The following is a 15,000-nucleotide window of genomic DNA, read 5'->3' as shown; positions in this document are numbered from 1 at the left end:
GAATTAACAAGACAGATTTTCTGACACCAATACCTTACGCACTCCAGAAGATTATAAATGACTATTTTTTTTTTTTTTTACTTTCAGATGTGGTAATACCCGTCAATACTAATTTCTAGAAACTCAACAGTGAAAGAAATGACTGCATATATATATATATATATATTATATATATATATATATATATATATATAGATATTTTTCTCATATCCCACCAATAACATAAATGCCTGTATATATGTGATTTTTTTTACCTCAAACCCCACCGAAAAATTTTTTTGTTTTAAACCCTACAATAAAATAATGTCTGTATATATTGTTTCCTCTAACCCACACATATATAAAAATTTTTCTCAAAACCCAACAATAAAATAAATGTCTAAATATGCATTTTTTTCTAACCCCTGTATATACTTTTTCCTCAAACCCAACCAATAGAATAAATATCCTTTTCTCAAAACCCAACAATAAAATAAATTTATGTATATGCATTTTTTTCTATCCCCAAAAATAAATATTTTTTCTCAAAATCCAACAATAAAATAAATGTCTGTATATGTGATTTTTTTCCTCAAACACCACCAATTAGATAATTTTGTTTTCAAAACCCAACAATGAAATAATTTGTATATATTTTTCCTCTAAACCCACAAATAAATATTCTTTTCTCAAAACCCAACAAAAAAAATAAATGTCTGTATATAAATTTTTTTTTTTTTTTAAATAGCAAAGAGTGATCCGACCTCCAGCTTACTCGGGACGTGTACAAGATTTTCTCCTCAGCCATAAGTTGTAAACATTATATTCCTGACTTTTAACGTAAATCAAAACGTGCTAAAATCTGCAGTCAAATAGAGCCTTGTTTCGCCAACGAAAATTAAAATAAAGACGCTGTATTTTATTAGAAATCATTTTTCTGTATTGTTTAACATGCACATTATTTATTTATTTTATATTTTCATACTAATAAATAATTCATAAATACCCTACCCTAAAATTCAAGTATCTTTAACTCAACGCGAAACCTGTTTCAGGATTTTTTTAGGCTTTACCATACAATTTTCCTACCCCCTACCAACAACATCAACAACAACAACAAGTAATTTGTAGGCTTACTCCCCATGTAATGCATATATAATTCGTCGACAACGAGTTATCCGTCCCAGCACTACTACAGAAATGGAATTGCCCTTTAACTAAAAACGAATTATTACCAAAAAAAAAAAAAAAAAAAAAAAAAAAAAATAATAATAATCTGGTGCCGTGACCTATCAGTGATAAGAGCTGCCAGTCATTAAGAGTAGAGGTCGCATGATTTCGATGATTACCCGTTGGTATTTCACTAATCATTCCTCTAATCACCATTATGGATAAAGGCCTCATTGATTGCAATGCTCTTTATCATCCGAAGAAACATTGGCGATTTTTTTTACTTGTTTTGATAAAGTTCCGATGACGTCAGCGCCAGCGACAAAAAAAAATATATATATAAAAAATAAAAAAATAAACAGAGCACTCGCTGTGACAACAGCGTCTGAGATCGACATTTGCACAGACCAATGGAGGTTTCATTTTGTCCCGATGAAATAATAATAATAATCAGAGAATGAAACTATACTGCTGCAATTTCATGGTTTTTTGACGGGCTGCTCTATGAGCAAGAGCCCGTGCTGGCATAAGGCCAGCTTAATAAAAAAAAACAAACAACAAGCAGATTATGGTTTATGTTAGGATGAATCTTCTAAAGTCAGAACCAGAAGAGAAGAATGTCTATACTATATATATATATATATATATATATATATATATATATATATATATATATATGATATATATATATATATATATATTGTTTACGTATGGGCCTGGCCTTGAAAGAGGCTCCAATATGTAAACAATGGCGACTCTTGCCGAAATCCGAACCCAGCTTGCTTAAAAAGCTTGTAAAACGCGTTATCCCTTGTAAAACGTAGTGTAAATGTTTTTACAAAGCGCAAATCAAAGCACACTTGCAGCGGAAGACACACACTGACTCACGGTAAGGTATACCATTCATATAATATGATTATTTATAACAAATGTTAGCTTAAGGTACGTTTAAGTATTTATTTTAGAAGTGTTCAAAAGAGTGTTAAGTGAGAAATATTATTATATTGTAACAGCCAGGCGCCGAGTGAATTCTCTGATATTTTGCATTGTTCTCGTCTGACAAGACACACGAGCATGTGTATTAGATAGATGCCAGAAAGTACCAGATCAACCTAGGAAGTGCTTTGCCAGGGTTTATTGTTGTGTTAGAAAGCCTAGCTAGTTAGGAGTGTTCTACTAATAGTTACGGCAAAAGAAGTGTACAATTCTTTTGTCTGTGATATGTTAGGGGAATTCATTTTAAATTAGTTTTCATTCCAAGTGTTGGTAACCGCTCAGTCAGCTGCAGTCGTGACCTCGGACGGATGTCCAACCACCAGCCTCCCACCCTTAGGCCTAAAGGTGTTAGTGGCGCGCCCGAGGCCCAGACCTGAGACAAAGCCAGGCCGCATTTCTACAAAGGTCCACACTGATCATGGCATCCAGGTACGTCTTGTGAAACAGCATATTGCCAGTCCCTTACCTCCTAGTTTTCAAAATTCAAACTTCTACTCCATTGAATATTCCTTTGTTCCTCACTGCCTCATGGCCGCATGCTTCCCTTGTGCGATCGTCCCAGACAAATGAAGTCCTTGCATACCTCAGTGAAACATTAAAGTTCCTTTTCCCCAGTATTAGAGAACTGAATAATCGTAACTTGGGCAAGAAGTCCTTTTTCTTTTATCTTGTCTAATCTGGGATCTTTTTTTTCCAGATTCACTGAGTCACCGTGAATCAAGGTGTTATCCGCCCGCAAGTGTTGCATTACTGCAAGATTTCGAAACCAGCTTTTATTGTGAATTTCATTTTTTTTTTTTTGAGGCAGCTATCATTCACTTGAGAGATATTATTAGTCCATGTGGGGGACCAGTTGCATTTACTTAAACCCTGGCTGTTAAGCAGCCTCTTGTAAATAAATAGATGTAAAATAATTAGCTGAGTTTCTGGCGACCTTTTCCTCTTAGAGTAAATGTTCACTTTAAAATAAGCCTTTTTTTTTACGGTAAGTTTCAAGTATTACTTTGTTTTTCCCTCAACTATTCCTGTTTACGTATAGGAGCCCATTCAAGGCCAGGCCCATACGTAAACATATATATATATATATATTATATGGACGTAAAATATATATAAAAACATATAAATATATATATATATATACATTTAATTTCACTCACACGGTGTAATTACCAAAACATAACAATCACGAACTCCATTAGTAAATTCGATAGGCCATCTCTCTCACTCTCTCTCTCTCTCTCTCTTTTATTAACGGGGACAGCGACAAAAAAAAATAAAAAAGAAAATGTGAAAATAAAGAATGCAAATAGAAACAGAGCTTGTAAGTAAAGGGCTTCTAGGGTCAAATCTGGCTGTGTTCCGAATTTCGTTCAGACAATGCATCGGGGACAACCTTGCTTTAATTTTCCGGTCTCTTCACATATTCTCTCTCTCTCTCTCTCTCTCTCTCTCTCTCTCAGCCTCTAGTGTTAGAAATACAGCATCTTCCCCCCCCCCTCTCCCTCTCTATCATTCAGGACCCAGTTTTAAAAAGAAATCATATTCTCTCTCTCTCTCTCTCTCTCTCTCTCTCCAACCTTCCTTCCTTCTGCATGTCTTCAAAGTAACCTTTAATAATACTTTTTCTCTCTCTCCAATCTCCACTGGCATTTACCCGAGTCGAAAGGTTACCTTTAATCCTTAAAAACCAATCAGCGCCGTTCAGGTGAGCATTTACTCTTCCCCTGAATACTGGAACACTTCAGGAATACGCATAAATTAATTCGCCGGGGGCGGACTGTAAGGTAGTGGCTCACTCTTGAGATTTTGCAAGTCACCTGCTTGGTCAGTACATTGGCAGAAATATCTCTCTCTCTCTCTCTCTCTCTCTCTCTCTTCATCTCTCTCGCTCTCATCTCTCTCTCTCCTTAATTTAAAAACGAGGGTTGTAGATATCATAATCCCAACAATTGTCACCCCTCTAACAACCCCCCCCCCCCCTTAATCCACCGACTCCAACACCCAACCGCCCATACAGAGCTAACGGCTTCGTGTGTGTGTGCGCGCGTTTGTTAACCATATATAAGTTCTCTTTTTGCAATCAGTGACAAACAACTGCTACAAATACGATAATGAGAAACAAATAGACTGTACTGACACCTTTATAAGAAGCGTTCTACCAAAATCCTAAGACTCACATCTCCACCGAGATTAGAGAACTCCATTTCACGTAGACCTATATTTCCAGACACCAATCACAAGACAAGGGTGATGTGCAATGTGATCGAACCCAGCTATGATGAGATGAACGAATCGACACCAGTGGACTAAGCTAGAGCGAATTAAAGAAAATACACGAAAATAGAGCACACACGAACGAATCCATGCGAGAACACATGAAATGTCAAAAATCATCCTATCGGCCTAGCGGTGCAAGGTAATGGCTATCGTACTATGAGATTTGGTTCATAAATCAAATAAACTTACCTGGTCCGAAGTAAACACTTGTCAGGATGAACAGGAGTGGAAGTAACGAAGCCATTTTGTATGTCCAATGTTCTTTCTTGCGCGCAATCTTGCTCTTCTGTCTTATTTAGCACCGAAAATTTCGTCTCTGGGCCGATCAAGATACTGAAGAAGGACGCTAACCCGTTACCTCACGATCCAGCGTTCAAATTCGTACCATTTCTCGAGAGTTGACGTTCAGTTGCTTTTACTCAACGCTCATCCTAAATCAACTTCCTACATATTTATACAACTCATCTCATCCACCACTTTGTAACACTGACTTCCAGCTCAGCTCACGAAAACACCGCGTGATTTCACTTACGAGATTAAAAGGGTATATACTTGTTCTTTACGCTCTCCCTCTTGTCTCTTGTCACTTAAAGAGTGAGCTCGAGAGAACGATATTCAACGAGACACTTCGTTCACTACTTTATCCTGGGGAATCTGCTGCACTCTCTCTCTCCCACTCTCTGAAATAAAGAAAAAAATGGGATTAGGATTAATAACGTGGATTATACAGCTTGGGGAAGATGGAGCTTTCTTCAATCAAAAGATATTTATAGAGAACTATATTTTATAGATATTTAGGTAAATTGTATTTTTGATACAAATCTTTAAAGAATTATACTGAAATTGACACTTACACATAAATCATATTCATGCAGATACGTATAAAGAATATTTATTTAGTGTTATACAAATTATATATTCATGTTTTATAGATATATGGAAATATATAAATGCTGACGTAGAAATATAGAATATTTATACATTTATTTAGATGAAAGATGAAAATACTACGACAATAGATAACTAAGACGTGAAAAAAGGATGAACAAGAAAGTAAATAGGAATGGCACTTAAACATTTATATCTCTGCTATAACCGACGAATCGTGGATGAGACCCCATGCAGAAAAACTTCCCAAGTATTTATAGAGACTGACACCTTCTCCTGAGCTTCCTGGATAGCAAAGCCCTTTCTTTCTAATACCTCCTCTACAACATCTAACTAACACTTTCTGCGTCTTTCTCTACACCTTTCACGATACACTTTTGAAATTGCCCTTCTTATTCCGGACCCACTGAAGTCTACTGATATACCTGTACACATGCGCACACACGCATACCAATATATATAAGTATAATTGAGTTACGAAAATATGGAACATGATGAATATATAAAAACATGCCTCGATTTAAAGACAAACAATGTAGTCTGCTAAGTAAAGGACAATAAATCGAAGGCCTAGTCTTATCCCCCACACTACATATATATATTATATATATATATATATATAATATATATATCTATAAATAAATATTTAGATATTTATTTATGTAATATATATATATATATATATATAATACATTATATATTATTATATATAATATATATATATAGATATATATCTATATATATATATATATATATAATATACAACAATATATACATTAGACATACATATATATATATTATATATATATATATATAAGATATATATATGCGACCCAGCATAGCGCTGTTTATGAAGTAATGTACGGAACAGTTACACAAAAGTAAATCTTCATCCGTACTGACCTTATTACCTCATTCGAGTGGTGCTATCTTTAAATAAATAATGATGCCAACGATCTCATTCGCAACAATACAGAAATAGATAATTTTTTTACACAACGAAAAACAGCAAAGAATAAAAATAATACGAAAATGAGAAGAGTAACGTTTAGCCAGATTTAATTCCATGAGAATGATGAAAAATTTAATTCACGGTCCTGAATAAATAAATAAGATAAATTGAATAACGAATTCAACGACTATGCTGCGTTTTTCCCATACGTTGACGTTCGCCATATAAACAAATCTCGCTTTTAAATAACATAAATGATCTCGATTTCTAATTTCGATTTTATAAAGACATTCGGTAACGCCAACGGCGTTGACAATTCACTTATTGTTTATGAATATTTTATCCATCGGCTTTTGCTTCTAGGAGACAGATGAGCTTACGGAATGGACTGAATTATATTCTTATTGAAAGTAAAAAAACTAAAAATTGTTTTTTATATATATATATATATATTATATATATATATATATATATATATATATATATATAGCTTATACTGAGGTACCAACTTGTTTATCATCTCTCTCTCTCTCTCTCTCTCTCTCTCTCTCTCTCTCTCGCTCTCTCTCTCTCTCTCTCTCTCCTCTCTATATATATATATATATATATATATATATATATATATATATATATATATATATATAGGGTAGAGGGGGGTAAAAGACCTCCCCTATTTCCTTGCTTATTAGTCAGCTGATCAGTGCAGCAACACTTCTGCCTGAAGCTTTCTATACCAAACAGCCAGGGAGAACTAGAATGGGACACAGCCAGCAAGCTTTTTTCTTCTTGGACACATTTCATGTATGTATGCGTGCTATATCAGGAAGATCCTGTGACGGACATCTTGTCAGTAAAGTCAGTACTTTAACTACAGTTACTTTAAATGAGAGCTAAGAAATATCTTGCAATGCAATCTAGACTTGAAACTCAATTAATTGAGGTACAGGTGGATTTAGTTTTCTTAAAAAAATGGCAAGTGGGGTTAAAAGGCCCACCTCGCTTTGGGGCAAGAAGCCCAGGGGGTTTCTTTTTACCCCATCTGATCAGTTAGACGTTGTAACCAGTGGTGAAAGAGGACAGATTACCTCTTATTGTGCAATGAAGGCAGCAAGAGTTTGTCTTCCTCTTATGTTTATATTTGCCCGTAAAAGGATGACTTCACTACTTATAATCGGCAGCTCACCTGGATCAATTGCTAGATGCACAGCAAATGGATGGTCTAATGCTGGTTGTTTCGTAGACTGGCTACATCACTTTGTTAAAATTGTTGAGCCAAGTCGAGCAGAAAAGCACATTACAATTCCAGATGGCCATCACAGTCACAGGACTTTAGCCAGAGAGAATGGAGTAATGTAAATAAAATTAGTATACCTTTTTTGACTTATGTCATTTTTGTCCTTATGCAAAACTTATCCATTATTTCTTTTATTGTGTTATTCTTGGTGCTATATAAAAGTAAATTTATTTCTAATTGTGCTGCTACAGCTGTCATGTAGAGGAAGTGTCAATTTATTTTACAATTTTGCTAATTTCAGTTGCTATGAATACCAAAAAGTTCCTAGGTTTTACAAGAAACTAAGAACTCTATGATTAATTTTTGTATATTTTCCAACATTATTCTTGAATATTTTTTATGTGGAAGGTTGAATTTTTTATATTTAGTAAAAGTAGGCGTCTACTTTTCAATATAAATGGTAGTTTTCATGAAGTACCACAATATCTTAAGTATGGGGCAAAAAGCCCCCACCGTGGGCTTCTTACCCCACCCATGGGGTAAAAGGCCCCCTTTGTTCTTTTTTTCCGGTCCATGTTTTTACTATCCTAAATTGCTAACAGCTTCTCATGGGATTATATCGTAGATACTCCAATAACAAAGCTTTCTAGAAAAATATCTCTGTTAGGTCAATAGCTGAAATACTGTAGACTATATATGCATTTCTCCTTAAGGGGGGCTTCTTACCCCACTCTCCCCTATATATATTATATATATATATATATATATATATATATATATTATATATATATATATATATATATATAGCTGACGGTCGGACTATGTAGTGTATATTCGCTATAGACGGCGAAACTGCTGGCCCGAATTGAACCAAATTCAGACCATATAGTATGTAAATTTTTTAGGGGATCGTATACACCGGGTACCGTTTTGATCCGGCCATGCTAACTTCTTTATTATTATTCGTAGGGGGAAAAAAAAAGAAAGCATTACTTAGATTGAACTTTTCACGAGGAATCCAAATATGATCTCACATTTCTTCCACGATGAAAAATAACGACGATTTTGCGGTTCAAACAATACCGGCTTGTGTGTGTGTATATATATATATATATATATATATATATATATATATATATATATATATATATATATACATATATATATATATATATACATATACATATACATATATATGTGTGTGTGTGTGTGTGTGTGTGTGCGCGTGGCGACGGCTGACCATACGGTGTCATGACTCGCAAACGCCGAGAATAAGACCACTACGTTCCTGTCCGCCATCTACGAATGAATTAATACGTATTCCTGAAGTGTTCCAGTATTCAGGGGAAGAGTAAATGCTCACCTGAACGGCGCTGATTGGTTTTTAAAGATTAAAGGTAACCTTTCGACTCGGGTACATGCCAGTGGAGATTGGAGAGAGAAAAAGTATTATTAAAGGTTACTTTGAAGACATGCAGAAGGAAGGAAGGTTGGAGAGAGAGAGAGAGAGAGAGAGGGAGAGACGAGAGAGAGAGAGAGAGAGAGAGAGAGAGAGAGAATATGATTTCTATTTAACACTGGGAGCTGAATGAAAACAAAGAGAGAGAGAGAGAGAGAAGACGATGTATTTCTAACATCGGAGGTTTACAGACGAGAGAGAATGTGCATTCTTTTTAACACTGAAAATTGAATGAAAACAGAGAGAGAGAGAGAGAGAGAGAGAGAGGAGAGAGAGAGAGAGAGAGATGCTTTCTTTTTAACACTGAGACCTAAATGAAAAAAAGTGAGAGAGAGAATGGGTTTTTTAACACTGAAACCTGAATGAATACAGAGATAAGAAAAACATATATGATTTCTTTTTAACACTGAACCTTGAAGAAAATAGAGAGAGAGAGGAGAGAAGAGAGAGAGATGGAGAGGAGAGGAGGAGAGAGAGAGAGAGAGAGAGAGAGAAAAGATGCTCTATTTCTAACACAGGGAGGCTAAAGACGAGAGAGAGAGAGAGACGATGAGAGAGAGAGATGAGGCGACGAGAGAGAGAGCGAGAGAGAGCAGAGAGAGAGAATAGGCTTTCTGTTTGACACTGTGACCAGAATGAAAGCAGAGAGTTCATATATCTTTAAGGATATTATTGATGCCTCCTGTCAGCGACTAACAACATTATTATTATTATTTCATGCGAAACTCAAGCAAAGGGTCCCTTAGAGAGAGAGAGAGAGAGAGAGAGAGAGACTCCTGAGAGAGAGAGAGAGAGAGAGAGAGAGAGAAGCTTTATTGGTCTCGAAAAATAGAGCCAGAATTAAATATTTATAATAATCTCTCTGCAGTATATAAATAATGTATGTATACTTGATAAAGGTGGAAGTTAGTACACCGAAATATAGTCCTTGGCTTTAAACCAGTTTTTTAAATGGGCCTTTTATACTTGAGACGTAACCTCTTTTAACAGGATGATTTATTTACATACACACACACACACACACACACACACCACACACATATATAATATATATATATATATACTATATAATATATAAATATATATATAATAAAAGGAGCCGCTAAAAACGCCAAAATATAGAAATAAACTTACTATATTTCAGAGACGTGCTGTCTCTCTCTTCAGGTAAGTAAAGAATGAGGAGAGTTACAGAAAAATAGTAATTTCTTTCTATATTCTGGCGTTTTTAGCGGCTCCTTTTACTAGATGGAATTCTATTGTAAACAGAACATTTTTACCAGTCACACCACACACACACACACACACACACACATTTATATATATATATATATATATATATATATATATATATATATATATATATATATATATATATATAGATATACGAGATCTGCAAAGTATCTAATGGCGATCCACTTCAGTACCGAAAATCCACAATTATGTAATGTTTAAGAATATTAGGATACCCAATACATAAAAATGTGGATCTGTTTCTTCATTTTAGGACTCGTGTTAGTATGGGTATTTTTTTACTGGAGATTTTTTTTTTTCATCACTACAGTTCTATGAAATAGAATGTGTGAAGACGAGGTGACTGGATGGAGCAATTCGCTGCGAAATGAAATACGTAAACGATGAATTATTTAATATATTATTTTTTTTTTTATTCAATCACAGTCATCCTATCCGAATGGGTGGTTTTCATAGTGTGGGGTTCCGGGTTGCATCCTGCCTCCTTAGGAGTCCATCACTTTTCTCACTTCCTGTGCTGTTTCTAGGAGCACACTCTTCTGCACGAGTCCCGGAGCTACTTTGGCTGCTAGTTCTTCCAGGTTCCTTTTCAGGGATCTTGGGATCGTGCCTAGTGTTCCCAAGATTATGGGTACAATTTCCACTGGCATATCCCATATCCTTATTATTTCTATTTTCAGATCTTGATACTTATCCATTTTTTCCCTCTCTTTCTCTTCAACTCTGTGTATGGTATTGCGACACTCAATGAGTGATACTTTCTTCTTGATTTGTCAATCAAATTATTATTATTATTACTATATTATTATTATTATTATTATTATTATATTATTATTATTATTATTATTATATTATTATTATTATTATTCAGGAGATTACCGCATTTCATATGTAGGGTCTGTAGGACGCCTACTTGAGAGAGAGAGAAGAGTATATCTACTTTCCTGTTACAATGAGTTACAAGGATTAGGATGTCTCAAATACTTATTATTCCATCAGAGAGAGAGAGAGAGAGAGAGAGAGAGAGAGAATTAAATTAAAATACTTTTCCTATTTCAGAGAGAGAGAAAGAGAGAAAGATATTAATAACATCTTATCAATTTCGGGGAGCGAGAGAGAAGAGAGAGAGAGAGAGAGAGAGAGAGAGAGAGAGAGAAACGTGACGTCGTCGAAAAGCGAAATTAATCCGGGGCAACGAGCCTCGTAACATAACATCAACCTCCAGACGGAATACGGTAAGCACTTGCTGGGCGGCATCGCGGCGTTTGTTAATGACCTGCTCTGATGAGGTTGAAACTACCCTCGCCCAACGCCAAAGGGAGCTGTGAAACTCACCAAAAAAAAAAAAGGAGCACCATATTCTTTGGAATCTTGAAGTTCAAATCAGTGGCCTCTGTGGGCTTGTTCTGTAAGAATAGGGGTCGTTTTAGTGAATAATAATAATAATAATAATAATAATAATAATAATAATAATAATAATAATAATAATAATAATAATAATAATAATAATAATAATATTTTGGTAGAAGACCCTCTTTTAGGCAAATACTGTTAAAAAGAAATGGCAGAATTAAGCGAGTTTGATTTATATATTGTTTTTTCTATTTTCCTTACAATTCGCTTCTCAGGCTCAGCGATTTTTCTGAGTAACTGACCAATATTCATATTGGGAATTTTCAAAAAATTATAAAATGAAGGTAATCTTTTATTAGAACAGGATATCAGGTCCAGGTCAAGCAGGTTCGTCGTCAGTCCTGGTATTATTCCGTAGGCGTAGTTCAGTTCGGGGCCGGGGTCGTCTTCGGTTTAAGGGCTGGTATTGGTAATAATAATAATAATAATAAATAATAATAATAATAATAATAATAATAATAATAAAATGTGTAGCTCAAGACTGACAAGACTGTGTAAAGCACAGCTGTAACTCGGCATTTTAATCTCATCGTTTTGTTTTATTTTATGTTTTTGTTGGATGTAATCCAAGGCTGAAATACTCGGGGAGATACACGTTTATTCCCCTGGATGTCTACGTCCTCTTCCTGCTGTGATTATTCGGCCGTCTTGATATCGCTTCAAAGTACTCATGCTCTCCCCCACTGAGAGCAATGAACGCGACGCATACCTGTATCGCAAGTGCTGGGTGTTTTACGAGGGCGTGGGAAAAAACACCTGATGCATACCTGTATTGCAAGTGCTTGGTTTTACGAGGGGTGTGAAAAACACCTGCTCAGGTGTGTGCGCTGTGGACACCCGCCGTTGACGTCGGAGATCTCGTTTTATTTCGAAAGGCGCTGAAGAGAGAATCTCTGCTGTCAGGGGTGGGGATGGGGTTTTGGGGGGGGGGGGCGGCTTCGGAAGTCGTTCGCGTGTTTTTTTATGGTCCTCGTGGTGTGCTTTGATTTTTGATTAAGCAAAGAGGAGTAGTGAGGGGGTTATATATATATATATATATATATATATATATATATATATATATATATATATATATATATATATATATATATATTACATGTGTGTGTGTGTGTGTGAGTTTCTGTACTAAACTGACAGACAGACCATAACAGAAGATCTGATTGCAGTGAGCATCCGTCGAAACACAAGAAACTTACAAAATGCAAGGCAAAATAAAATGTGTGCAATTTAGAATATATAAACAATCAATCAAGTTGTCATCTGCATTTTTACGCGGTCGTGAAAATAGAGATTCTTCATAGTGTTTGAAATAAGAGAGTAAGGAAAAAAATGTTGGAATTTTGGACACAGGGCATTACCAAATTTATCCTAAAATATTCACGAAAAGGACGAGAAGAAGAAAAATAGATAAAGAAATCCAATAGACATTACTGAGGGAAAAAACAGACAAAAAAGCAGAGTAGCAAATATAAAGACAGTAGAAAATTAGAAGAAGAAAAAGTGAAGGAATTGGAATGTAATATCATCAGAAAAAATGAGAAAATTTATGAAGAAACGATGAAACAATAGAGAAAAATAGAAGAAAAGACGAATAGGTGAAGGAAACATAGGATAAGAAGAAAGCAAAAACATAGAAATAAGCAAGAAAATTGGCGAGACAGAGAGAGAGAGAGAGAGAGAGAGAGAGAGAGAGAGAGAGAGAGAGAGAGAGAAATCCTGACGACGTCTCAAAACAACAAATTGCAAATTTACATCTCTAATAACTCATATGAATAACAATGCCTTTATAACAGGTACGGAGGGAGTCTCTCTCTCTCTCTCTCTCTCTCTCTCTCTCTCTCTCTCTCTCTCTCTCTCTCTCTCTCTTGTCTTCCTTTTTAACATAATCATGTTCGTTTTTCACTATTCAGTAACAGAAAGAAATTTGCTAAAAACTGAAAAAAAAGTCTTTTTTGTGTATTTGTCTTTTTTTATGATCAGGTCATGGAAGTAAACCAGAAACAACCATATCTCTCTCTCTCTCTCTCTCTCTCTCTCTCTCTGTGTGTGTGTGTGTGTGTGTGTGTGTGTGTGTGTCTTTCCAACACGTGATCAATTTTCACAAATCAGTAACATTATAAAAAATTATAAGGCCAAACATTCAGTCTTATATTTGGTTATTAAGGCAAATTAATGAAAGTGAATAAGAAACTCTCTCTCTCTCTCTCTCTCTCTCTCTCTCTCTCTCTCTCTCTCTCTCTCTCTCTCTCTCTCTCTAACATATGTCAAAGTTTCACGGATAAATAACAGCTTTAAAAACTGAACTAATTCATACTTTAATTCTGCTTAGTTACTCATATAAAATAAAAGAGATACACCACTCACTCTCTCTCTCTCTCTCTCTCTCTCTCTCTCTCTCATATGTCCATCTCCTCAAATCAAGCATTGCAAGAGCGACGGAACTGGAATAAAAAAAACTTGGAATCGCCCCCTCCAACCCCCCTCCTCCTTTTTTTTTTTTTTTTTTTTTTTTTTTTTTTTTTTTGCTTGTTCTCGGTCCCTCGAATAACCTTCCTTCCTTCCTTCATGAATATTCCGAAGAATCATCATGAGGGAAACAAAACCAGCCCCACCTTCCCCTCCCCCCTTTATAATAATTTTTCCTCCCCATCGCGAGGGGAAAAGGTAAGCGCAGAAAAAGGGGAGAAGAAGAATATGAGGGAGAATGAGCATCATCCCATTCTGACGTCCATCTCTCCTCCCTCACCCTCTCTCCCTACTTCCTCTCCCTCCCCTATCTTCTTTCCCCCCTCTTCATCTCCAATCTTTTCCCCCTCCCCTATTCCATTCCCATTCCCATTCCAATCCCCCCCCACCCCCCCCCCCCCCCTCGTCTTCTTCCTTCATCATCCCTCGGGTATAGTGGGTAGTAGAAAGGACTGGAGAGGGTTTGGGGGATTGGTAGTAGGTAGGAGGTTTTTAGGGGGGGTTTTGAGGGGAGGGGAGGGGGAGGAGGGCTGTTTAAGGCTCCCTTGACATGGAGCAGTAATGAAGGGCTCCGGGCGGACGGAGGTGAGACAAGCCATGACAGAAGAAGAATGGGAGGGGGCGAGTCAAAAATGAAATAGAGAGAGAGAGAGAGAGAGAGAGAGAGAGTGAGGTGGTGACAGAGAGAAGGATGGACAGACAGAGCTTCGGGTATGTAAAAGAGGGTAGGGGGCATGGGGATTGGGGGAAGGTATAGTGAGGGGAAATATCAAAGGATGAGACACACGATGACTCAAGGGGCTTAGGACACCACCGGTAATGATAAATGATAAAGACAAAGAATTTTCTTGAACTCGTCTACGACCAAGACAATGAGACAAAGTGTGCTCGCCGTGGAAGCTTAAATTGAAG

The 15,000-nt window shown here is 36.1% G+C and overlaps 1 protein-coding gene across 3 annotated transcripts in view; it reads right to left on the bottom strand.

The window, feature by feature from the left end:
- The window catches only part of LOC135195496 (uncharacterized), a 153,838-nt gene that overhangs the window by 68,655 nt on the left and 70,183 nt on the right, over window positions 1-15,000 (bottom strand). For all 3 annotated transcript variants that reach the window (XM_064221713.1, XM_064221714.1, XM_064221716.1), the window contains one exon: window positions 4,612-5,102. In XM_064221713.1, coding sequence (XP_064077783.1) covers window positions 4,612-4,666 — 55 coding nt within the window. In that variant the 5' untranslated portion in view covers window positions 4,667-5,102. The remainder of the gene's footprint in view (window positions 1-4,611; window positions 5,103-15,000) is intronic.

This window comes from Macrobrachium nipponense, chromosome 16 (assembly GCF_015104395.2).
Source record: "Macrobrachium nipponense isolate FS-2020 chromosome 16, ASM1510439v2, whole genome shotgun sequence".
Lineage (NCBI taxonomy): Eukaryota > Metazoa > Arthropoda > Malacostraca > Decapoda > Palaemonidae > Macrobrachium > Macrobrachium nipponense.
The sequence above is the reverse complement of the archived record's forward strand: the minus strand, read 5'-3'. Positions and strand labels throughout refer to the sequence as shown.